At 46.1% G+C, this 25476-nt stretch overlaps 2 protein-coding genes and 1 non-coding gene across 3 annotated transcripts in view; 2 read left to right on the plus strand and 1 right to left on the minus strand.

The window, feature by feature from the left end:
* The first annotated feature begins 14941 nt into the window (after nt 1-14941).
* Nucleotides 14942-15984, plus strand: LOC123167704 (ethylene-responsive transcription factor RAP2-13). The gene has a single exon (XM_044585560.1). It carries the CDS (start codon nt 15083-15085, stop codon nt 15584-15586), a length of 504 nt encoding a protein of 167 aa, XP_044441495.1. The 5' UTR covers nt 14942-15082; the 3' UTR covers nt 15587-15984.
* Nucleotides 15985-17472: 1488 nt separating this feature from the next.
* TRNAS-AGA (transfer RNA serine (anticodon AGA)) lies at nt 17473-17554 on the plus strand. The gene has a single exon. It is a non-coding gene; the product is annotated as a tRNA-Ser (tRNA).
* Nucleotides 17555-19410: 1856 nt separating this feature from the next.
* Nucleotides 19411-25476, minus strand: part of LOC123171349 (serine carboxypeptidase-like 51) — a 36866-nt gene continuing 30800 nt past the window's right edge. The window contains exons 5-13 of the mRNA XM_044588885.1: nt 21578-21689; nt 21396-21439; nt 21216-21283; nt 20981-21086; nt 20640-20876; nt 20446-20517; nt 19869-19921; nt 19626-19764; nt 19411-19479 (exon numbers count right to left, since the gene is read on the minus strand). Coding sequence (XP_044444820.1) covers nt 19411-19479; nt 19626-19764; nt 19869-19921; nt 20446-20517; nt 20640-20876; nt 20981-21086; nt 21216-21283; nt 21396-21439; nt 21578-21689 — 900 coding nt within the window. The remainder of the gene's footprint in view (nt 19480-19625; nt 19765-19868; nt 19922-20445; nt 20518-20639; nt 20877-20980; nt 21087-21215; nt 21284-21395; nt 21440-21577; nt 21690-25476) is intronic.

Genomic DNA, 25476 nt, shown 5'->3' on the forward strand with positions numbered 1-25476 from the left:
GATTTTTTTGAAAGGGGAAAAGATCACTCCAAATGCCATAGGGCTATTCAAAAAGATTTTCAAAAAAAATTCCCAAATGAAAAACATTTGTGATGAGTCAACATAAGATGGAAAAACCTCCAAGACCAAAGATCAAGTTTTGGGTGAATCCAAACAAAATACTTGTCATAAAGGAAAAAATTTGAGAGGGAGAGTTCTTTAGAAGAAAAAAAATTAAATAACCTCCCTCAAATCAAATAAAAGTTTGAAAAAGTCAAATAAATTTTTTGGGTGTCACAAACTCCCACTTAGATAGACATCCCTCTAATCATCTAAGTGATCACGTGATCCAAATCAACTAAACCATAACCGATCATCACGTGAAATGGAGTAGTTTTCAATGGTGAACATCTCTATGTTGATCATATCTACTATATGATTCACGCTCGACCTTTCGGTTTCAATGTTCCGAGGCCATATCTGCATATGCTAGGCTCATCAAGTTTAACCTGAGTATTCTGCGTGTGCAAAACTGGCTTACACCAGTTGTCGATGGATGTAGAGCTTATCACACCCGATCATCACGTGGTGTCTGGGCACGACGAACTTTGGCAACGGTGCATACTCGGGGAGAACACGTTTATCTTGAAATTTAGTGAGAGATCATCTTATAATGCTACCGTCAATCAAAGCAAGATAAGATGCATAAAAGATAAACATCACATGCAATCAATATAAGTGATATGATATGGCCATCATCATCTTGTGCTTGTGATCTTCATCTCCGAAGCACCGTCATGATCACCATCGTCACCGGCGCGACACCTTGATCTCCATCGTAGCATCGTTGTCGTCTCGCCAACTATTGCTTCTACAACTATCACTACCGCTTAGTGATAAAGTAAAGAAATTACAGGGCGATTGCATTGCATACAATAAAGCGACAACCATATGGCTCCTGCCAGTTGCCGATAACTCGGTTACAAAACATGATCATCTCATACAATAAATATAGCATCATGCCTTGACCATATCACATCACAACATGCCCTGCAAAAACAAGTTAGACGTCCTCTACTTTGTTGTTGCAAGTTTTACGTGGCTGCTACGGGCTTAGCAAGAACCGTTCTTACCTACGCATCAAAACCACAACGATAGTTCGTCAAGTTAGTGCTGTTTTAACCTTCTCAAGGACCGGGCGTAGCCATACTCGGTTCAACTAAAGTTGGAGAAACTGACACCCGCCAGCCACCTGTGTGCAAAGCACGTCGGTAGAACCAGTCTCGCGTAAGCGTACGCGTAATGTCGGTCCGGGCCGCTTCATTCAACAATACCGCTGAACCAAAGTATGACATGCTGGTAAGCAGTATGACTTATATCGCCCACAACTCACTTGTGTTCTACTCGTGCATATGACATCTACGCATAAAACCTAGCTCGGATGCCACTGTTGGGGAACGTAGTAATTTCAAAAAATTCCTACGCACACGCAAGATCATGGTGATGCATAGCAACGAGAGGGGAGAGTGTTGTCTACGTACCCTCGTAGACCGTAAGCGGAAGCGTTATGTCGTACGTCTTCACGATCTGACAGATCCAAGTACCGAAAGCACGGCACCTCAGAGTTTTGCACATGTTCGGCTCGGTGACGTCCTCACCTTCTCGATCAAGCAAGAGGGGTGAAGTAGTAGATGAGTTCCGGCAGCATGACGGCGTGGTGACGGTGTTGGTGAAGAACAATCTTCGCAGGGCTTCGCCTAAGCACTACGAAAACTATGACGGAGGATAAACTAGAGGAGACAGGGTTGCCGGCACACGGCTTGGTGTTTCTTGATCTGTCCTGGGTGCTAGCCCTACCCCTCTATTTATATGTTGAGCCTTGGGGTCGAAACTTGGAGTAAAAGCCTCCACAAAGTCGGTTTCACCCGGAAGGCAAGAGTCCTTCTCGGACTCCAGGGCCAGACGCCAGGGTTCCCGGCGTCTGGACCCAAACGCCAGGGACCCTGGCGTCTGTCCCCTGGACTCCGCGAAACTTCCTTTTACGCTTTCCAAAAACCTTCTGGGCTTTCCCCTTTGGCCCAGATAAAGTGTTCTCGTGCCCAAACATTTCGGGAAACATCCGGAACCCCTTCCGATGGATTCCGGAACCTTTCCGGAGATCAAACACTACTCTCCACATATTAATCTCTACTTCCGGACCATTCCGGAGTTCCTCGTCATATCCGTGGTCTCATCCGAAACTCCGAACAACATTCGGTCACCAACATACATAACTCATAGTACTATATCGTCAACGAACGTTAAGCATGCGGACCCTACGGGTTCGAGAACTATGTAGACATGACCGCGACACATCTCTTGTCAATAACCAATAGCGGGACCTGGATGCCCATATTGGCTCCTACATATTCTAAGAAGATCTTTATCGGTCAGACCGCATAACAACATACGTTGTTCCCTTTGTCATCGGTATGTTACTTTCCCGAGATTCGATCGTAGGTATCTCAATACCTAGTTCAATCTCATTACCGGCAAGTCTCTTTACTCGTTCCGTAATACATCATCCCGCAACTAACTCATTAGTTGCAATGCTTGCAAGGCTTATAGTGATGTGCATTACCGAGTGGGCCCAGAGATACCTCTCCGCAATCGGAGTGACAAATCCTAATCTCGAAATACGCCAACCCAACAAGTACCTTCGGAGACACCTGTAGAGCACCTTTATAATCACCCAGTTAATTTGTGGCATTTGGTAGCACACAAAGTGTTCCTCTGGTAAACGGGAGTTGCATAATCTCATAGTCATAGGAACATGTATAAGTCATGAAGAAAGCAATAGCAACATACTAAACGATCAAGTGCTAAGCTAACGGAATGGGTCAAGTCAATCACATCATTCTCCTAATGATGTGATCCCGTTAATCAAATGACAACTCTTTGTCTATGGCTAGGAAACATAACCATCTTTGATCAACGAGCTAGTCAAGTAGAGGCATACTAGTGATACTCTGTTTGTCTATGTATTCACACATGTATCATGTTTCCGGTTAATACAATTCTAGCATGAATAATAAACATTTATCATGATATAAGGAAATAAATAATAACTTTATTATTGCCTCTAGGGCATATTTCCTTCGGTATTGAGATACCGACGATCGAATCTCGGGCAAGTAACATACCGATGACAAAGGGAACAACGTATGTTGTTATGCGGTTTGACCAATAAAGATCTTCGTAGAATATGTAGGAGCCAATATGAGCATCTAGGTTTCGCTATTGGTTATTGACCGGAGACGTGTCTCGGTCATGTCTACATAGTTCTCGAACCCGTAGGGTCCGCACGCTTAACGTTCGGTGACGATCGTATTATGAGTTTATGTGTTTTGATGTACCGAAGGTAGTTCGGAGTCCCGGATATGATCACGGACATGACGAGGAGTCTCGAAATGGTCGAGACATAAAGATCGATATATTGGACGACTATATTTGGACATCGAAATGGTTCCGGGTGAGATCGGGCATTTACTGGTGTACCGGGAGGTTACCGGAACCCCCTGGGAGGTATATGGGCCTTATTGGGCCATAGTTGGAGAGAGGAGAAGGGAGAAAAGGAGGGGGTGCCCCCCCCCCCAAGCCCAATCCGAATTGGGAGGGGGGCCGCCCCCCCTTTCCTTCCTCCCCCTTCCTTCTCTCCTAATCCAACTAGGGAAGGAGGGATCCTACTCCCGGTGGGAGTAGGACTCCCCTTGGGGCGCGCCTAGGAGGCCGGCCCCTCCCCCTCCTCCACTCCATTATATACGGGGGAGGGGGCACCCCATAGACACACAAGTTGATCATTGATCTGTTAGCCGTGTGCGGTGCCCCCTCCACCATAATCCACCTCGGTCATATCGTTGCAGTACTTAGGCAAAGCCCTGCGCCGGTAGCTTCATCATCACCATCATCACGCCGTCGTGCTGACGAAGCTCTCCCTCGACACTCTGCTGGATCGTGAGTTCATGGGACGTCACCGAGCCAAACATATGCAGATCGCGGAGGTGACGTACTTTCGGTACTAGGATCGGTCAATCGTGAAGACGTACGACTACATCAACCGCGTTGTCATAACGCTTCCACTTACGGTCTACGAGGGTACATAGACAACACTCTCCCCTCTCGTTGCTATGCATCACCATGATCTTGCGTGTGCGTAGGATTTTTTTTTGAAATTACTACGTTCCCCAACATTACCACCACCGACTTCCGCAACCTAACCCATTTTGATCCCCATTACATATGTGGTTGTTTGAGTTGTGACTTGAGTATCCTAAGGTGTTTCGGCAACTTAGGGACGGTGGCTTCTTCATCAACCACCACTTCCGCATAGGCTTTCCCACCATACACTTCCGCCACCCCAACTTAACCCAATTTTGTTTGAGTTGTGAGTTGTGTCTCCTAAGTGTTTCGGCTACTTAGGGACGGTGACCTTCAACTCCGACTCACATAACCCAATAACCCTCCACCCCCGCATTGCCTACTCGCAAAACCCATCATTGCATTTCCGCTACCACCATTTGACATTTGACTTTGGAGATTTTGAGTTCGCGGTTTTTCCGTTTCCTAAGGTGTTTCGGCTAATTAGGAACGGTTCGACATTGAGAACACCGCCACTCATCTTCGCCACGAGGTCGTCATCGACATTGGCCACTTCATCATTTTGACACCCCTACCGTAAGTAAGGACGGTAATCTCGACGACATCATTGTACATTCTCCTTGCCATTGCATTGTTAACCCCTAGCCCATTTTGCATCACTTGCCTATCGAGACTAGCCATTTGAGTATTGCCGGCAACGTTACTTGTGCACATTAGTGATCATCGATCTACACCTCCCATTGCATGCATACCATATCATATTGGTATCATCATCCATTGTGTCACAAGATTGTTCCCGCATATACAAAATTCCTATCTTGGTTTGTGCATTTCGCATTGTGGTCATATCAAAAAAAAGAATAAGCTTTTAAGCAAAAGAGAAAGAGCAAAGAAGCTTGTAAGCAATAGCCATAGCATCATACCACATTGCACATAAGATTGTCATATCCGATCATCTTGGATCATCTTGAGAAACACCGGGAACCATACATATATAGCATACTTGGGATAGAAAGATGATACATTTTGCATCTTATAGGTTGTGCACAAGTGTTGTATCCGCCTATTGAGAAATCGTGCTAGCGTCTCTCTTGAGTTGTGCAACACGAGCGTTTTTCGTGGATTCCACATTTTGTGCTCATTCCTTGGTTGCATGACCCCATTTATCTATCCGCGTGTGTGTTTCCGTGTGCCATTCATTGCTATTGGTCTACTTGTTTCACTTGCGAATTTGTGAATCTCTTTCAACATTATTGACTCTTGATAACATTTTACATCAAATTTTTGTGCCACTATCCTCACCAAGCTACTCCATAAGCTTTACTTGATAGGTGTGAGTGAACAAGTTCGGTACCAATTCCACTATTCTTTCATTTCACATTGAGTGAAACGGGATACATCCTCAACTTTGGGAAAAGGTAACTTGGTATTGTTTATCTCATTTCCTACTCACCACTACTCGAGTCTTGTGATGGATAGGCAAGGCATTTCACCTTCGGTCTACAACAACAACGACAAGTTCGATGCCACGAACAACTTGAACACCAATATGGATGATCAAATGGAGGAGATCAAAGCCCTCATCAAGGCCTACAAGCAGTCTTCCTCATCTTCGAGAAGACGCTCTAGTGCACCTGCTTCCGAGCTACCATCTCCGGCAAGATCACATCGGCATCGACACCACCACCGATAAGAACGTGAAGGTCAAGAACTCAACACCAACAACCGCTCAACGACTTCACCATCTCCCTTGGCATCTTCGCCAAGTGACTTCAAGGCATCTTCGCCTTTGGACATGCGGCATCTTCACCCACAAGCACCTCAAGACTATGCTCAAGAGAAGCTCCCCAAGCTCAAGTCCGCGACTTCCATGAGCTACTACGACCTCGACACCGACCACGAGATTCCTTTCTATGGGACACAAGAACCCGAGGAGTATCTCGAGTGGGAGCACCTAATGGACGACTACCTCAAGCTACATCAAGTCCCTCCCGAAGATCAAGTGAAGTGCGCCACAAGAAACTTCCACGACTACGCGTCAACATGGTGGCTTCACACACCTTCGAAGACCTACGACATGAGTTGGCCCAAGATGAAGAGAGCTATGCGGCGAGAGTTCGTGCCTCCAACCTACACGGAACAACTTCTACGCCAATTGGAGAACACCATCCAAGGATCCAGGTCCACCGACGCGTACTTCAAGGAGATGAAGTATGCCTTGCGACGAGCCGGTGTGGACGTCCCCATTTCAATGAAGTTCCACTCCATGATGGGATTGCACAATGATAACCCACAAGTATAGGGGATCGCAACAGTTTTCGAGGGTAGAGTATTCAACCCAAATTTATTGATTCAACACAAGGGGAGCCAAAGAATATTCTCAAGTATTAGCAGTTGAGTTGTCAATTCAACCGCACCTGGATAACTTAGTATCTGCAGCAAAGTGTTTAGTAGCAAAGTAGTATGATAGTAACGGTAACGGTAGCAAAAGTAATATTTTTGGGTTTTGTAGTGATTGTAACAGTAGCAACGGAAAAGTAAATAAGCGAAGAACAATATGTGAAAAGCTCGTAGGCATTGGATCGGTGATGGAGATTATGCAGGATGCGGTTCATCATGTAACAGTCATAACATAGGGTGACACAGAACTAGCTCCAATTCATCAATGTAATGTAGGCATGTATTCCGAATATAGTCATACGTGCTTATGGAAAATAACTTGCATGAAATCTTTTGTCCTACCCTCCCGTGGCAGCAGGGTCCTAGCGAAAACTAAGGGATATTAAGGCCTCCTTTTAATAGAGTACCGGACCAAAACATTAACACATAGTGAATACATGAACTCCTCAAACTACGGTCATCACCGGGAGTGGTCCCGATTATTGTCACTTCGGGGTTGCCGGATTATAACACATAGTAGGTGACTATAGACTTGCAAGATAGGATCAAGAACTCACATATATTCATGAAAACATAATAGGTTCAGATCTGAAATCATGGCACTCGGGCCCTAGTGACAAGCATTAAGCATAGCAAAGTCATAACAACATCAATCTCAGAACATAGTGGATACTAGGGATCAAACCCTAACAAAACTAACTCGATACATGATAAATCTCATCCAACCCATCACCATCCAGCAAGCCTACGATGGAATTACTCACGCACGGCGGTGAGCATCATGAAATTGGTGATGGAGGATGGTTGATGATGACGATGGCGACGGATTCCCCTCTCTGGAGCCCTTAACGGACTCCGGATCAGCCCTCCCGAGAGGTTTTAGGGCTTGGCGGCAGCTCCGTAACGTAAAACGCGATGAATCCTTCTCTCTGATTTTTTTCTCCCTAAACACGAATATATGGAGTTGGAGTTGAGGTCGGTGGAGCAACAGGGGGCCCACGAGGCAGGGGCGCGCCCCCCACCCTCGTGGACAGGTGGTGGGCCCCCTGGCCTTGATTCTTTTGCCAATATTTTTAATATTTTCCAAAAATAAGTTCCGTGGAGTTTCAGGTCATTCCGAGAACGTTTGTTTCTGCACATAAATAACACCATGGCAATTCTGCTTAAAACAGCGTCGGTCTGGGTTAGTTCCATTCAAATCATGCAAGTTAGAGTCCAAAACAAGGGCAAAAGTGTTTGGAAAAGTAGATACGACGGAGACGTATCACACAACGACATCTCCAAGACTATCTTCCTCAAGAACTACAAGTCCCTCGACGACTACTACATTGGTGCTCTCAAGGCGGAATAAGAACTCATGAAGGCCAAGGCTTCTCCACCCCAAGCACACTTCTCGAAGACCAAGCCCCAAGAAGGCGAGCATGAGGATAGTACCAGGACGATGTCCAAGCCCGACGAGCTCCAAGACGATGCTCCCAAGTTCTACTTCACCGCCATTCCTCTTTGTGGCATTGATGATGCCGAGTCTACTTCGACGCTTTTTCAAGCCGGTGCGGCGACGACTACGACTACGGAGCCATTCGAGGACCAAGCTTTGGAGGCGAACGACATGGTGACGAGCAAGGATGATGCTTCCATCTTAGGAGGCGAGAGTGATGATGTGCCATCTTCGGCCTTCATCCACGGCGATGGTGACGAGATGGTTGAGCATGGGATTTTCCCTTCGACCACGGCGACGTATGATGACTTGAGTGACTTGTGCCACCATATTGAGAGTGAGAGTGACTTCACCACTAGCCCCATATATGATGTGTTACCCCAATTCCCATGTGAGGAGAGCCCCAACCCCCACCACTTGAGTGAGATGAGTGACTCCACCATACGTGAGATTGAGTACACCTACTTTGAGGGAGTGAGTGAGCCACCACATAGAGAGAGTGTGATAGATGATAGGGCATGTGAGGCCACTATGATTTCTAACGACTTAACCTCTACCTCTATTGTGTCTTCTCATTTGGTGCTAGGTCCCATATATGATGACGCGCCGACCCTCGACGATTTCGTCCTACCTTTGGACAAGACGATGGCCATGGTGGAATATGATGCACCCCCCACATGGTTCCATCAAGATGAAGATGACCACCATTTGGTCTTTCCCACCTCACCTACACCACTTGAGTGGAATGAACAAGGTAACATAGGTGAAGGTGATGATCTTGTCCCACTAGTGGACATTCTTGACATTGATTGCTTGCATGATATTGATCCACCTATTTCCATGCTTCATGCTAGTGCGACTTCCTCATGTGATGCTTTCTTGCCCATTTATGATGAGTACGATGATTGCCGTGTGGAGTCTATTAGTTGTGATGCCATGTTACATAGGATTTCTTGTGACAGTTCTTTAGGTCACATCATGTTTGACAATCCGCTTGACTTGTCATATGCTATGAATGAGATCAACCATACTTCTTATTTGCAATCTCATCGTAGTGACTATGCATATGCCATTAAAATTAACCCAATTTGCACATATGGCATAGATGATAAGCCCATGGTTATTGGCATTTGTTTTTCTTGTGATGATATTGATATGCTCCCTTTGCATCATTTATCTCATATGCCATGCCATGGCCACCTAGCTTCGGATATGCATTGTTTTGGATGTTGTCCATTTTCTCCATATGATGTTTCCATTATTGCTCATGAGGAGACCCCCATAGTTTCCTCATACATTTTAGGAGATTTTGATCCATCCCATCCATTGCATGATCCCAATACTTGTGTGCACAATATGCTCCCCATGAATAAACATGCTATTGATGTGCCATATAATTGCATTCTCAATTTGTGTCCCCATCGTGTTATACACAATAACTATTCTTTCATGACGGATGACATGTTCTTATACCATGCATCAAATTTCTTTGAGCGATGCTTATCTTGTGCTAACACTCACATGCACATACACATCATGATGGATGATGTGTACCTTTACCACACACACAATTTCTTTCGTTTGTGTATTTTTTGTGTAGGTACCCATGCTTACTTGTCAACCTCACAATCCCATGAGTTGAAAAAACGAGCTCTAGAGAGCAATGATGACTTGGGATCCCATGGATTGTCTTTCCCACCACTCTCTTCGCGCAAAGACTTCGCGCATTTCTTCTACATGGCCCTCACATGGTTGTGGGTTGTTGTCCATTACATATTATGCCCATCTTGCCCTGTTCATTTTGCATGATATGCTCATTACTATGCCTTTGCCATGCATTTGTGACCCATGCTTTGCATTACATATGATGATTGATTCTACTACTTGTATGTGTATTTGCAAGCTTGGTGAAGATATCACTTGTTATTGCCATGTTTGCTTTGTGCCCCATGCCTATGATGATACTATGATCTTGCTTTGTGTTCGTGCTTACGATATGTCATGTGCATTGCCTATGCCTATTATTTGCTCACATGACATGATTGCCATGATTTCCTCTAGTATGTTGCATCTTCGCACTACTAGCTTGCACGACTTAATTACTATGATTGCTTGTCTTGTTGAATCACCAATAATTCATACTTGCTTATTTCATGCCGTTGATGAGAACCATCTACATGCTTTGCACATGATTGTTATTGCTTCTTGTCATATCTCTCCATATGTTGCCTCCCTCATGCTAGATGATTTTCTATGTATTGAGTGCAACTATGCCTTTAGTCTTGATAATGAGTTTGCCCCCATAGCATTCTCACATATATTTGGAGATTTTGACATATTTCTTGTGAAGCATGCTTGCCTTACCTCTTTGAACCATATACCTAGTGCCATTAATATTGCCATTGTTGCATCATATTATTCATGCACTTGTGCTTCTAATGGTTATGTGCAAGAGAAGAGAACCATCATGATGGATGATGTGTTTATCTACCATGCGCATACATTCTTTGCTTTATTGTGTGCATGTGTAGAATACTTGGACTTTGTGTCGACTTCCACGTCACGTGAGTTGACAATTCGAGCTCTCGAGAGCGAACCACCTTCTACCACGACACTTCTACATCGCACTTGCTTGTGCTTCGGCATTGTGAAGGGCGCACAAGGACATGCTTTCAAGGTGACATCCTTCTCTTTTGAGAACCCCCAAACCATGAGCTTGGATATTATGGATCATACTACTTGTGTTGCTTGCTCCATTAGACTTCTTGGTCATCTTGGACCACTTGATTGCGCACATGTTAGAGATCTTGCTTCGACTTGCCATTTCCACATTTCCATGCCTCATGATATATATGCCTTGTGTGTTGCACCTAATTCTTGGATTACTTGTTCCTCTCACATGTTTGGTTGCAACAATGTCATCACTTCACATATACCATGTCCCATTGATTGCTACATGCTTGCCTTGATTGCCTCACACATGTTGAACCATTGATCTTTCTATTCTGTTGAGTGCCACACTATTTTCACTACACCCTATGCACATTATGCTTGGATTGTCTTGCACTTGACTCATGTGTTTAGACACTTCATTTTATTTGTGTGGTGAATGCTTCCTATGCCTACCATAAACCGTTTGTTGAGCGCTTTATGCATGCTTGCTATGACCTTGAGGTAGATGCTTGTTCAATTGTCAAACATATTTGCATCTCTACCTCCCATTTGCATATGTGTTTCCATGATGTCCTTGATTGTGCTCAATTCATATACTTACATGCCATGTCACAATCCTTTGTCACACCATATGCTATGCTTGATGACGACACTTGTTGGGTGAATCACCGCTTGAATGCTTGGTTTTGCACTAACGCTAATCAAATTTGTTTTTCCAAGTGTTTGTTGTCCTTGCTCCTTTCGAAGGAATCACGAGACGGTGCGACATGGGAGAGTGCCCATTTTGAGCTTCAAGATGACGAGAACTTGGTGATCGACCACTCCTACACGGCGGCGCCATCTCTTTCCCATGGTGATTTGGTTTTTGATCCGAGGTCGGATCTTTCCCAAGGGGGGGGGATGATGCGGAGCATCCTACAGACATCACCATGTCAAGAGTTCGTTTGGCAAGTGACACGTGCGACATCTACTTCACACACATAAAGGTGAATCATCTCCTTTACACGTGTTCACTTGACCCCTTCGAGGATGGTATACTACTTGACACTTCTCCCGTGTGCATGCATAGGTATTGTCGGAGCTTCATGGATGTCGAGGAGGAGTGCAAGCGCCAAGGAAGGACTACACCGTCCGCGAGGGAAGCGTGGAAGAGAAGACGGAAGAGAGGAGAAGAAGAAGATGGAGCGGCTGCTGGAGCCAGGCCGGACATCCGGACCACCGTCCGGATCATCCGGACCCTTCCCCAGATCGTTCGGCTAACTGCGGCAAAGACACCCGAAGGCTTCCACCGAAGCCGGATCATCCGGACCCCCGACGCCTGGATCATCCGGGACCCCGTCCGGATCATCCGGCCTTGCCTGCGTGCATGACTTGGGCCGAGGCCCGTGTACCCATTCACCCCCTCACTTACCCCTTCGCCCCTTGGGCTATAGATAGACCTCCTCCACGTCCTTTCTAGGGTTAGAAAAGTAGTAGCTCATTTGAGATAGAGCTTTGCTCATCCATTCCAGATCTACTCCACCGAGAGAGAGACTGCGTGCCTCTACGGAGAAGATCCACCTTGGATTCAAGATCTCCTCACGGAGAAGACCTCAAGACCTCCTCATGGAGATGAACTTTACCTTGTATCTTTCCCTTTGTTGTTCATGTACCTTGTGGATCTTGTGTGTTTGATTGTCTAGTGGATGTGTGATTGGACTTGTTCTTGAGTGTTTCTCTCGTTTTCCCTCGTGTTTCCCCTCGTGTTCTTCGTGTTCTTCGCGGGATCCCCTCCATTTCATGAAAGATCGGGCATCTAGGGTTCTACCCCACATCAAGGTATCACTTGCAGGATGGTGATATTTACAAAATTCCAAAAACAAAGGCAGCCCGGTGCACGTAGCTCCCGCTTGCGTAGGGTCCGACCAATTCCAAGGAGCACTCAAAATTATATTCATGATAAAATGAAAATTGAGCGCAGTATTGAGGTATCTTTTTCTATATACACGATACTGGAACACAGTATTTAGCAGTGCTTCATCTTGTAATGTATGTTCCTTTTCTTCTTCTTTTAATAATAGGCCAACCTGAACCTTCAAGTATTGTCTCAAAATTTCCTCCAAGAATGATTGAAGATTCAATCCTAACTATGAGAACATATGTATATGACATCTTGCAAGTACTTTGCCGCAACAAAGCCCTGACGAACATTTGGCAATCATTGCCCCACCCAAAAGGATATTAGTTTCTTCTCCATTAGATCTTTCCTCCATATTTAAGAATTTCTTCTTAGAAATACCAATACAGGCAATTGTTGATCCACAAATACTTCAAACTCTCTTTTAAGAACTCATAAGGCATATGGTGATCAAATTCACCGAAAGTGAGGATGACATTGTATTCTTTCAACGAGCAACTGAAACATTGTACCAGCTTCTAGGTCCTAAAAGGATAGAACTACCAGATGCAAGCATCACTTCAAATCACAATGATCAGGAGTACAAGTATGTTGGAGACATTGGTATCACAAAAGGTATAAGTTACTCCGTTTGTCATCATTTTACTAGCTCTCCCTTTTTTATTAGTTCAACTAAAATTTTACAACTAACTTTGGGTCAATTTTTTTTTAAAAAGATGGTGACTGCTTACATGTATAAACATTGGTACCACTACTAGTTATCTTTTATTTATTCAGTTCATTTCTAAAGGCTACTTGATTATGCAACCAATTTTAGGCACACACCGTGAGTTACAATGGAATTCAAGATCTCAAAATGAGAGAAATCAGCTGACTCCTCCAACTAGTAGCAGAATCTTGAGTAACAGAAGCAGCTCAAGTGAAAAAATCCGTTCTACACAGGTGATAAGTGGGGCTATCCTTAAACAAATGTCTATTTGGTGCTAAAATGAACCCTCATGCGGTAGAAACATTTTGTGGAGAAGCTTCATTTCATATTTTTGAAGAATTAGCTCCAGATCCAGTTGCCAATTCCAGCTACAGTCCGGTAGTATAGTACATCTATCTCCAGATCCAAGTGCACTACTGTAACACCCCAAATATTTAACCGAAGTTTTTACAAAAAAAATCTTTATAATAGGTCTTTTAATAAATTCCAGAGTCATTTTTGTTTCCTATTCTCCAAATTCCTCTCCTCCACACAGAAAACTTTTTGAAAATATTATTGGTATTCATAATATTCCTTCATTACTTGTGAAATTCAGTAGGGAATATTTTCAACATAAAAATTCCCAAAAAATAATTCTTTAATGGCATTTTCAAAACCCTAAATTGCTCCTGTTGCACTAAAACTATTTCAAATAAATTTTCTAGAAATGCCACAATATTATGTGAGATCCTCCGATGCATATAGATCATTTTTGTCCAAAAACCCCGTCTTGGCCATTTAAATTTTTTGATCACAACATCTACTTTCCAGTTCTGGACCAATTTTGAGCATATTACTACAGCCCTATGTTCTTTCGCTCAAACAATTCTGAAAATTTTCCATCTTGTAGTCCTTCCAAAGAAACCCTTAAGTCCTGAAGATCAACTCCATTTGCATCTTGGAAGTTCACCAAATAATTCCCTGAAGTTCTGGGTCAGAACTGAATTCGACCAAAACTTGTACTAGAAATTTTCTTATTCTGCTTAACAACCCTGCCATCATCGCTATCATCTAAGGAGACATCATTCTGCCAAGCTTCATGATCAACAAAATTCCCTAGGCCACTTTTTCATTTCATCGAGCACATCATGTGTATGGCAGAAACCTGCAAGCTCATGAACTTGCGTTCGACACTTGGTTATTCGGCCAAACAAACATGTCCATCATCTCTACCAGAACAAGAATAGCCATCTTTCCAAAACTCGTGAGGAGAGCTTCTTAGCCCCCCCCCCCCCCCCCCCCCCCCCTCAGCATTCCATCGAACGCCTCGTGTGCGTGCCCAGAGCACGCGTGTTGCACGCCAGGACAGGACACCGCCCGCACCCGCCGCCTCCCCTGGCTCCCTTGCGTGCCTGAGCCACCCACCCGCACCGGCTGCAGCCCTCTCCGCTCCGGAGTCCGTCCCCGTCCCCGTCCCCCGGCGCCGACCGGCACCGTCCCGCCGCCCAAGTCAAACTCGGGACGGCACCGCCCAAGCCACCTGGAGCTCCTCCGAGCCAACCAGCGCGTCACGCAATTAACTGCCAACCCCCTGAGCTCATCCGCAGCCCACACGGGCTTACGTGCCGCCACGCCAATGGACCACTTGGACAGAAGAGGCGATTAGGAAGCAACAGCCTTTTGACGCTTTATAAAATACGAGAAGCTCCCTAGGCCAAGGCCAAGACTCCGCACCACCATGAACACCAACCATACAAAAATCTTCTTTGATTCTCACTGGACTAGATTTCTCATCTTTTAGGTTCTTCTCCTCTCTTTCTTTTTATCTCCGGAAAAAATCCCGAAAACAATTTCCAAGTACGTAGATTTCATGGCGGGAGCGCTCGAGCCTTTTAAGGGAGATGCTCCGTCGCCCCGGACGCCGGCCTTTCGCCCCTTGTTCTTGCCCCCGCCTTTCCCCGCCGGAGCCCGCATGGGACCGGCCCATACTCAGCATGTCCAGGCGCGCCCGCGTCTTCTTCACCCGCAGGCCGGGCTGGCTCCTCGTGCCCAGCCAATGAAGACCGCGGTGCGGCCGCGGAAGCTGTACCGCGGCGTGCGGCGGCGGCACGGGTGCAAGTGGGTGGCGGAGATCCGGCTGCCGCGCAACCGGACCAGGCTCTGGCTCGGCACCTTCGACACCGCCGAGGAGGCTGCTCATGCTTACGACCAGGCCGCCTGCCGCCTCCACGGGGACGCCGCGCGGCTCAACTTTCCGGACAAGGCCGGCGCCTCGTCGCGGCCCCCCCTCAAAGCTGCCGTTGATGCCAAGCTCCAGGCCATCTCCCGCACCATCGCCGCCGCGTCCAAGAATACTCCAAGGCCACGCCAATAAACGCCCCCGCCCTTCGGGAACTCTGGTGGCGGCGATGGAAGAGAACGGCTCGACTTGGGCGAGATGCATGCCGTGGCGTGGGACGAGTCGGAGAGTTTCATGCTCAACAAGTACCCTTCCTGCGAGACCGATCGGGAGTTCGGGACTCACTGCTCTCCTCCTAATACGAGTAGTTCCTCCTGATTAGTGACCAGTGTATGGATGGCCAGCCAGCGCAGATGAGGTTGTAGGCATTCTGCGCGGCTAAAAAGTCATCATTATATATGTTCGCTCTTGTGGAAAAATTTAAGTGATTCCAGAGATATAATGCTGGTTAGGTTAGCATCTACGTAACATATTGTACTGTCATTTTAACTTTTAGAAGTAAGACGCCTTAGTAAGGCATATGGATTGAGGCCTGCAAGTCCAAACCCTTCCAACTTACATGAAGCATGACCCAAAAAGAAAAGAATGCTCACAAGTTAAGAAGAATAAAATCACACTGACAACACATAATAATAAATAATACAATCTAGTAAGCTGAGCAGGTTGGGGGCCAAAGCTGGCTTTGCTGTCTCTGAAACTCAGTTTGGAAGGATGGAGTGGGCAATGGCAACGGGGAAAGAAAGCACACTCCATGTGAGATGAGATGTGGGTGATATCTCCGCAGCTGCTGCATAAGCCTCAAGGAAGATGCAGGGGAGAGATTTTGTTCAGACGTGAGAAACCTACCAAGTTCTAAGTGAAAAGAATATACCAGTAGCTGTATCAACAAAAGGGGTTGTCGTGATACATGTTGTACTGTGAATTTAACTCTCACAAGTAAGACAACAATCTCACGAGTGCTTGTGAAGTGAATCTTGAATCCTGACAAAAATTAAGAATTGCTCCCAAGAACTGAATCTTGAAGCCTGGCAAAGTCATCACATAGTGTACAATACAGTACAGGGTGCCCAGAAACAAAGTGAATCAGGAGAAATTGACATCCCTATAGCTCTAGGTCGAAGACGAAGCCCTTGATTACCGATGGGGGCCATAAGTAAGACAATAATCTCATGGTGCTTGTGAAGTGAATCTTGAAGCCTGACAAATATTAAGAATTGCTCCCAAGAACTGAATCTTGAAGCCTGGCAAAAGTCATCACATAGTGTACATTACAGTACAGGGTGCCAAGAAACAAAGTGAAGCAGAAGAAATTGATATCTCTCTATATCTCTAGGTCGAAGAAGAAGCCCTTGATTACCGATTGGGGCCATAGAGAAGCCTAACAAAGTCATTACATAGAGGGAAGAGGTCCTCTGCCGCCGCCGTCAGCCGCCCGGCGGCTTCCTCCAGCGGAGATGGAGGGGAGGATGGGGATGGAGGCGCCCGGCGGCGCGGTTTAGGTTTTCCACCCGAGCCGCCCTAGCGCGGGGGGGGGGGGGGGGGGGGGGGGGGGGGGGGGGTCTCCCTATTCGGTTCTTGTTCTTAAAAATGAGGGAGAATTTCACTTTCTCAACCTCTACACCAACTAAAGATGCATACAACCATTAAAAGCATGAGTACCTTGGTTAATAATCAAGCCCAGTCCTCTAGATAAACTGCATGAGTATCAGGAAAGGCTGGTCCTCAAGAATAAATAGAAATCTAAAATTCGTCTCTATGAAGACGACCGGCGATCGTTCTCCACATGGGCTAGGAAACTAGATGCTGAGCTTGTGAGTGATGAGTGTCTAACGGTGAAATTAGGAGTTGATGTTGTTCGGCCACTGTACATTTGAGACTGCGAGTATATATTGTGGTTGATTGATCGCTGTGTAGATGGCTTAATTGCTAGCATTCTGGTTCAATGCGGTTTATGTACTACATAACTGTATGAGGAAAGGGAACTACATTATCTAACCTACTGCCAATGGTTAAACAAGCAAGTGGTCGTGCCGGAGTGGTTATCGGGCATGACTAGAAATCATGTGGGCTTTGCCCGCGCAGGTTCGAATCCTGCAGACCACGCTTTTTTTTTCCTTTCGTTTTCCTCTTCTTTCACATGCTTGTTTTTTTTAACAATTCCCTATGCTTGTTTCTAACCAGAGAATGGTCTCCAGCAGCGGTTATCTTGGAGGACACTGTTTTGTTTTGTTCTAGACTAGAAGAAGCGTACCCCGCTTTTTTTTTCCTTTCGTTTTCCTCTTCTTTCACATGCTTGTTTTTTTTAACAATTCCCTATGCTTGTTTCTAACCAGAGAATGGTCTCCAGCAGCGGTTATCTTGGAGGACACTGTTTTGTTTTGTTCTAGACTAGAAGAAGCGTACCCCCCCCCCCCCCCCCCCCCCCAAAATCACCTTTTCTAGATTTTTATTTAAGTCAACCGCAGCCGGTTCTACACAAGGACCTAGAAGGGCCAAGAAACGGGATCGACAGCAGCTGAACATTTATTTTATTTTCATATTTTAATTCATGAACATTTATTACAATTTATGAACATTAAAAAAACTGTAAACATTTGTACAATCCTTGAACATTTTTTTAAAATTCATTAATAATTTTAAGTTTTACAACATCTTTTAGCATTAAAATTTTCAAACTTTATTTCAAATTTTCGAATATTTTTTGAAATCCCAGATTTAAAAAAAATTGAACATATTTTTGAAATTCATGGTTTTTCATTTGCAATATTTGAAAAATCAGTGAGCATATTTTGATTTAATGAACTTTAAAAGAAAAGATAGCCGGGCAATGCTACGCACCTATGTTTGTTTTCTTCTTCTTTCGCTATGATTGTTTCTTTTCTTGAACACTTCCCTATGCTTGTTTCTAACCAGACAAATGGTCTCCAGCAGCGGTTATCTTGGAGGATGTTGTTTTGTTTTAGAAGCGTACCAAAAAGAATCACCATTTCTAGATTCTGATTTTTATTTAAGTCATGAAACGGGATCGACAGCCGCCGAACATTTATTTTATTTTCACATTTTAAGTCATGAACATTTATTATTACAATTTGTCAACATTAAAAATAATAGTAAACATTTTCTTACAATCCCTGAACATTTTTTTAAAATTCATGAATACTTTGTAAGTTCACAAACATTTTTTTAACATTTCTTAATTTTAGAAAAAATATTTCAAATTTGTGAATATTTTTGAAATCCAAGATTTTTTAAAAAAAAATGAACATATTTTTAAACTCATGGTTTTTAATTTGCAATATTTTTAAAAATCAGTGAGCCCCTCTCTCACTTCCATGGCTTTTTATAAGATGGAGCAAGTGAAAAAATTATACTAAGCGAGCGAGTGGACCAGGGAGCCGAGTTGAGCTTGCGGGAATTTTGTGGGGCAGCTCATGTGAATGTTATAGTAGGAATTTCAAGGTTCCAATGTCGAATAGGAGCTTCCAAGTGGCTCACACAATGACCACTGTCTGACACCGACTCCAAAATTTGTAAGGACACCACAATCACACACCGAACAAACCTTCTCTCCTCTCAGAACAAATACCGTCTCTATCAGCACCCAACAAGATATACGAACCAAAAAGACACAATCATAACATAATTTAATACCCAAAGCAACGTAGATCAAACCAAAATGAAACAATCGACCGTGGTAATCTGTTAGAGAAGTAGTGATTTTGGCCGCGGGTCGCCACTGCGCGGACTGTATGCAATAAATCTTGATTTTTGATTATACCCTCTCACCGAAAAGTAACACAGCTGCACCACAACACCAGTACTGTTTGCTATAAAGGTCAAACAGATGTCTCTCTATGACTCTATTCATTGAACTGTGAAAAGAAAACAGAAATCCTTTCTTCTATTGGTGTAAGGCTGGGTGGTGTGTCGTCGTTGTCTTCTTCTTTTACTTCTTCTTTCTACCCAGCAGGAGAATGTGTAATGTCACCCAGCATCTCGAGTGCAGGACAAGGGTTGTCGATCGGTACCTGTCGGAGGAAAAGGTCGGTCGAGCATTAGATTTCAGCCACCATGGACATTCAACAGGCAGCATATATAGCAGCACACCTGCCTGGCCCCATAAGGTGCCTAGGTATTTGATGAAAGCGCAAGTGCAAGTGCTGTGATGGATTACCATGTGCCCGGATCCGAGTATCCAATAGAATTTCAGGTTCTTGTACGACTTGACGAAGGCCTGGGTGCCGGCCGCCTCACCCACCTTGCAGTAGACCGGCTTTCTGGGCGCGTCCGTGAACTTCTTCAGGCCTTCCCACCTGACGACAACATATACACATGCATCAACGGATAAACTCAATTGTCCTTACAAACACAGAGAAAGAGAGAAGTGGATTCTGCAGAGGTGAGTTGCAGCAGTTACTTGAGCTTCTGGACCCAGTCCAGTGTTCCCTTGGTTGCGCAGATGAGATCGAGCTGCCAGAACCAACGTTGATTAGTTGGATCTCATTACAAATGCGCGTGAGCTTGGGTCTTTCACCCATATATACCTGTCCGCTGTAGGTTAACATTTGAGAAAGCATAGGTTTTCCTACACCCCCTTATCTGGCCACTCATTTTTGCATCGCAATTCGTGCGAGTATATTTGTCTTTTTTGTTTCTCCCATATATAACAACATATGAACTTCAAACTTGGCAGCTCAACAAAACATTCTTACTAGAATGTGGGAAAAAACTTTTAGAATTTTTCGTGCAATATAAATACTAAGTACATTTTTTAATACAAAAAATCTAATTTCGTATATTTATGTTTAACAAAAAAATCTGAAAGTTTTTTCTCACATTCTAGTTAGAACGTTTTGGTGTCTTGCAAAGTTTGAAGTTCATATGTTGTTTTATTTTGAAGAAACAAAAAAGAGAAAATCTGATATACAAAGTTAGTTGTCTAGCACAGATCTTAAAGCAATGTTGGAGGGTAAGGATAAGGGGTGTCCAGAAACCTGAGCTGTAAAAATCCGCGTCCCTCCGCTGTAGATGGTCACCTCCACGCCAAGTTTCAGGAGCTCGTCAACCTGCATATATCCACCATCACTCACAGTAGGTTAATTAATCGAGCCATTGGTTGCAATTAGCTGCAATGAAATTACTACTAGTTAGGGGGAGAATATAAACAATGAATGAATCGATCAATCACCTCGTTGATTCTAGGATTCATGAAGTCGCCTCTGAGGGCCTCGAACACGTCGCCCGCCTGCTCTCCCCAGGTGAAGTTTTGGGGGACGACGCCGAGCTTGGCCTTCACCTCGGCGTTCATGAGGCCGTCCAGGCCGCCTTCCCTCGTCGCCTTGGAGCTCAGGTAGCTCGTGTACCCCACCTTTCTCACAGCCGCCGCGTCCGTCGCTGAGTTGTCCTTGAGGATGTTGTAGAAGTTCTGCCACCACACGATCGAGCCCCACGATCACGATGTCTCTAATTTGAAGTTTGAACACAAAGCAGATGCAGTAGAGGCGAAGGAGGGAGGAAGAAGATGCGCACGACGTTGTTGCTGTGCTGGTGGACGGCAGACTCGAGCTTCTCCCATGACTTCTCGGCCGCCGCGTACTGCTTCGCCTTGAGCTGCGCCTTGATCTGCTGCGCCAGGCTGCGTAGGTAAGTACTAGAGGTCAAAAGTACGTAAGGTTTTGAACATGCATGATGGCAAATATGATACGCTATTGGCGTACTTTCGAAAAAACATGCAGATCGCGTTGCAGAATTGGAATGTTTTAACCTGTTGCATTGCTGCAGCCCCTTCTCGTCGATCCGGGACAGCTGGTACAGTAACGGCCCCCACGACAACTGCATCCAGTAAACCAATCCACAAGAATCCAGTAAATATATGGGAGTAACTCTGTTAATTAGTTACTCGATTGATTTTTGCAACCACAGCTATCTCATTACTTAGACTTACCACGGAGTCCTCGGGTGAAATCCAGCTATCCCCGAGGGCCACACCTGCATGAATGGTTAGTACGTACAATTATTAGTATACACCGAAAATCTATTAATGGATATTATTATTATTAGATGCATGCAGCATGCTGCTAGCTCATTAATCATCAATTAATGGATTTGCTAAGATATTGGCTGTACCGCCAAGCTTGGCGTGGAGGCGTCCTTGGCGGATGGCCTTGAGCGCGGCGAGGGCGGTGGTGACGGCGAACTTGCCGCCGTAGGACTCGGCCACCACTACAGGAATCGCACCCTATGCCGACGGCCAGGGCCGTCGGCATAGCCCTGACTAGCCGTCGGGATAGGCCTATGCTGACGGTCCCCGTCGGCATAGGGCCGTCGGCAACATATCCGTTGGCGTAGCCAGGATGACCGTCGGCATAGCCCCTATCCCGACGGTGGCCGTACATCCATGCCGACGGCCCTGGCCGTCGGCAACGTCGTCGCCTAACGGCGGCCGCCGTCAAGTGTTGACCAATGGCTTCTCGCCACGTTGCGAGAAGCCGTTGCTCCTGGGGCAAGTCTATGCCGACGGCCTAGCCGTCGGCATAGTATGCCAACGGCTAGGCCGTCGGCATAGACATGCCACGTGTCAGAAACTGGGCGCTCCTGGGGCATAGTTTCAAACTAAGCCGACGGCAAGGCCGTCGGCATAGACCTGCCACGTGTCGGCCACTGGGAGCTCACGCCAGGCCTATGCCGACGGCCAGGCCGTCGGCATAGTTTCTGTCCAGTTTTTTTTCCTTTTTCTGTTTCTTTTCAGCTCAATTCATTTGAATATACACAACATATATAAGAAGCAGCATCACGTAACAATAAGGAGCAGCATCATACAACAAATTCATCATCACACATCATAAGAAGCATCGCAAAGCATAAACATATAAGTATCATCACCACCAAGCATATAAGAATCTCAGAAACAACAATAAGATAAGAAACATCACAAGCATATAAGTATCCTAGCATCGAGAACCGCCACAATGTGACCCAAAGGCTTAAGCGCCAGGACGTCGAGCACCGCGGAGGTCGTCACCGCCAAGACCGCCGAAGCCCAGGTCGTCACTGCTAGCGGCAGCGGAACCGCCAAGACCACCTCCACCTCCGCCTCCGCCTGCGTGGATCGGAGTGGTCGGGCTCCGTGACTCGGGAGTGCTGCGAAGACCACCGCCAACGGTTGATCCACCGGTTCCCTGGATGTTGAAAAGACATATTAACGGGATATATGACTGTGTTGAAAGGCATGATATGCTTTGAGTGAATAGATTGGGGATGAACTAACCGGCGAGGGGCCAGCGTTCTGTGCCACAAACTCCTCAAAGGTCAGCAACGTTGGTTGTGCTGGAGGACCCTCTGCTGATGGCCATTGAGGACACCTGCCGGCCGCCATTTCCTAAAAGCGTGCTGCATCTGGCGATCCCTCTGCTGATGGTATGCATGAAGGCGGTCGTGCCACGCCATGGTCTCCTGGCGTGTGTACTCCATGTAGGCCTACAGTATGACATGATGAAACTCATAAAACTACTAAATGCAGAAAATAAAGTGAGCAATGAAGATAAAAGGGAAAATACTTACAATTTGCTGCTCCTGAAAGAGGGACTGTGACGGTGCACCGCTCATGGGCGTGCTCGTGCGCTGGCTCAGGGTCGGGTCGATCCGACGGAGCTGTGTGTAGGAGATAGTAGGAGTGATCACAGCATCGAGAACCGCCTCCCGACCGTGCTCCTTCGGCCCCATGCCCACCACCACCCTTTCGTCCAGATCCGCCGCAATGGGGTCAGGTGTGTCAGGATGTAACGCCAGATACCCATCGGAGTAGGCCTTCTTCCTATGCGCGGTCTTCTTGACGTAGTACTTGGGCTCGCCAGGCTTGGGGTCCTTCCGCGTATGGGCGATCTCCCATGCCTGCATGTGTGAGAGCGGCCGCTTCAGTTTCTCCTCCTGCACCACCAAACAGAGGTTAGTCATACATAAGAAAGTGATGGTAAATAGAAGAAGAAGAATGTTTAATGGGGTTAGTCATACATTAACTGCCTTGTGGAGACAGTGGTTTCGGTTTCCCTGAGCATGTACTCCCTCCTTCCCTTGGTTAGCCTTGTTTTTGACTCTCATAGCCGCCCAGGCTCCAGCCTCATCACACCAAAGATCCACCAATGCCGCCCAGGACTGGTCTTTTCCATAACACCAATTTGGTAACACCTACATAATGAAAGCATAATGGCATGTCAACACGAAATGGTGAAATGTACCACAAGGTAATGAAAGCATAATGAAAAATCTTTTATACTTACCTTCAAGAACTCGTCCCTCTCCAAGGTAATGCCCATCCTCCGCGCGTCTTCCTTGGTCATCTTCACACCAAGATAGTCGTGATGGTATGTCGAGATGGCCACATAGCGCACCTCGTACTGCATCTGGCGGGCCTTCTTCTTGCATTGGCGCAGCACGATCTGGTCCGCTCTGGCCATGTGCTCCGGAAGAACTCGATAGAATTTCTACAATCATGCATGAAACAAGAATGGAAGAAGCCATGAGTTAAATCATTCATGAAACTAGAATGGACTTGTGCTTCTAAAGAGAACTCACCCAGAAAGTGGTGATCACGGCCTTGGCATGGGTCCCATGGTCCGCGTGGAGGGCCGCTTCCCAGTGCTCCCAGCTCGTGGCCAAGACCCGATGGTCCGGGTGCCTGACTGGATCCGGACAGTACAACCCCAGCCAGTGTAACTTCGGCAAGACGGTGATGAGGCCGTTGGGAATACGGACCCCTTTAGAATATATCCAGTTGCTGCAAAAGAATGAACTATTAGCATGTGACAAGCAAAATAAATAACAACCGGAATGAGCATGTGACAAGCAAAATAATGAAATTATTATAAAGTCGCACTTACTCTTTCCCTGTGGGCTCAATGAGCCACTTCTGCTCCTCAGTAGCAGGAACCTGCTTTGGTAGCTTTGCGTTACCACGCAGCCACCCCTTGTTGTCAACCCCCTCCCCACCACCACCATCATCCCCGCCACCACCCTCCTCCTCGCCTGCCTCCCCCTCCCCAACCTCCTCCTCATCCTCCTTCTCCTCGTCCTCCTCCTCCACCTCCTCCTCGGCCCCATCCCGAACCTCCTCCTCCTCCACCTCCTCGGCCCCATCCCGAACCTCCTCCTCCTCCTCGCCTGCCTCGTCCTCCTCCTCCTCCTCGCCAGAGGAGGGTACCTCACTAGAGGAGGGTACCTCACTAAAGGATGGCCTCGAAGACAACACCCCTAAGTCGGTGAGGGTGCGCTCTTTCTGGCCGCGACCCCCTGTAGTGGCTCTCCCCCCACCACCTCGCCCTCTAGGGGCTCTCCCCCCGCCCCCTCCTCCTCTAGGGGCACCTCTCCCTCGACCTCCCTGTGAGGAGTCATCGTCAAGTAGCCGGGGGGGAGGATTACGTGCTCGACCACTCCGACTAGGCAGGCTGACGACCTTGCATAGGAAACCCACGCCGTCGGCCTTCCCCTAGCCCATGTTCCACGAACCTGCATTGAAAAGAGAATAAGCAATTAGTAAATTAATGAAATGAAGGAAAATGCATGATAATAAACACATTAATAAAAATGCATAAAAAGGCATATTCCTAAACTATAGAAAAAAAGACTTGAAACGTACATCTGCTAGAAACCATATGAATCATCACTGTTGTAACCTCTTTCTCGGTCCGTCTCATCGTCACTATCAATCATATCAGCTTCGTTGTCTGACGGAGGTGGAGGCTCTTCCTCGTCGTCAGCGTCTTCGTTTAACTTTTCTAGCATAAGTATGTCATTTTCATTGACAATGGTCTCACCATCATTCCGTGCATCGTCGTCGTTTGGATCCACATCATCATCACCCAATGGTCTAGCGTCATCGTTTCTAACCACATCATCATCATCAGGTTGCTCTTGATAGAACACTCCCTCGTATGTCATGGGGTTAATGTTGTAGTAATCGTCTTCATTCGGGTTCGGTAGCTTACCATGTGGCGACACCTTGAACACAACTTCCCAACCCTTTAGGTACT

The sequence above is a fragment of the Triticum aestivum genome, chromosome 7D (genome assembly GCF_018294505.1).
Source record: "Triticum aestivum cultivar Chinese Spring chromosome 7D, IWGSC CS RefSeq v2.1, whole genome shotgun sequence".
NCBI lineage: Eukaryota > Viridiplantae > Streptophyta > Magnoliopsida > Poales > Poaceae > Triticum > Triticum aestivum.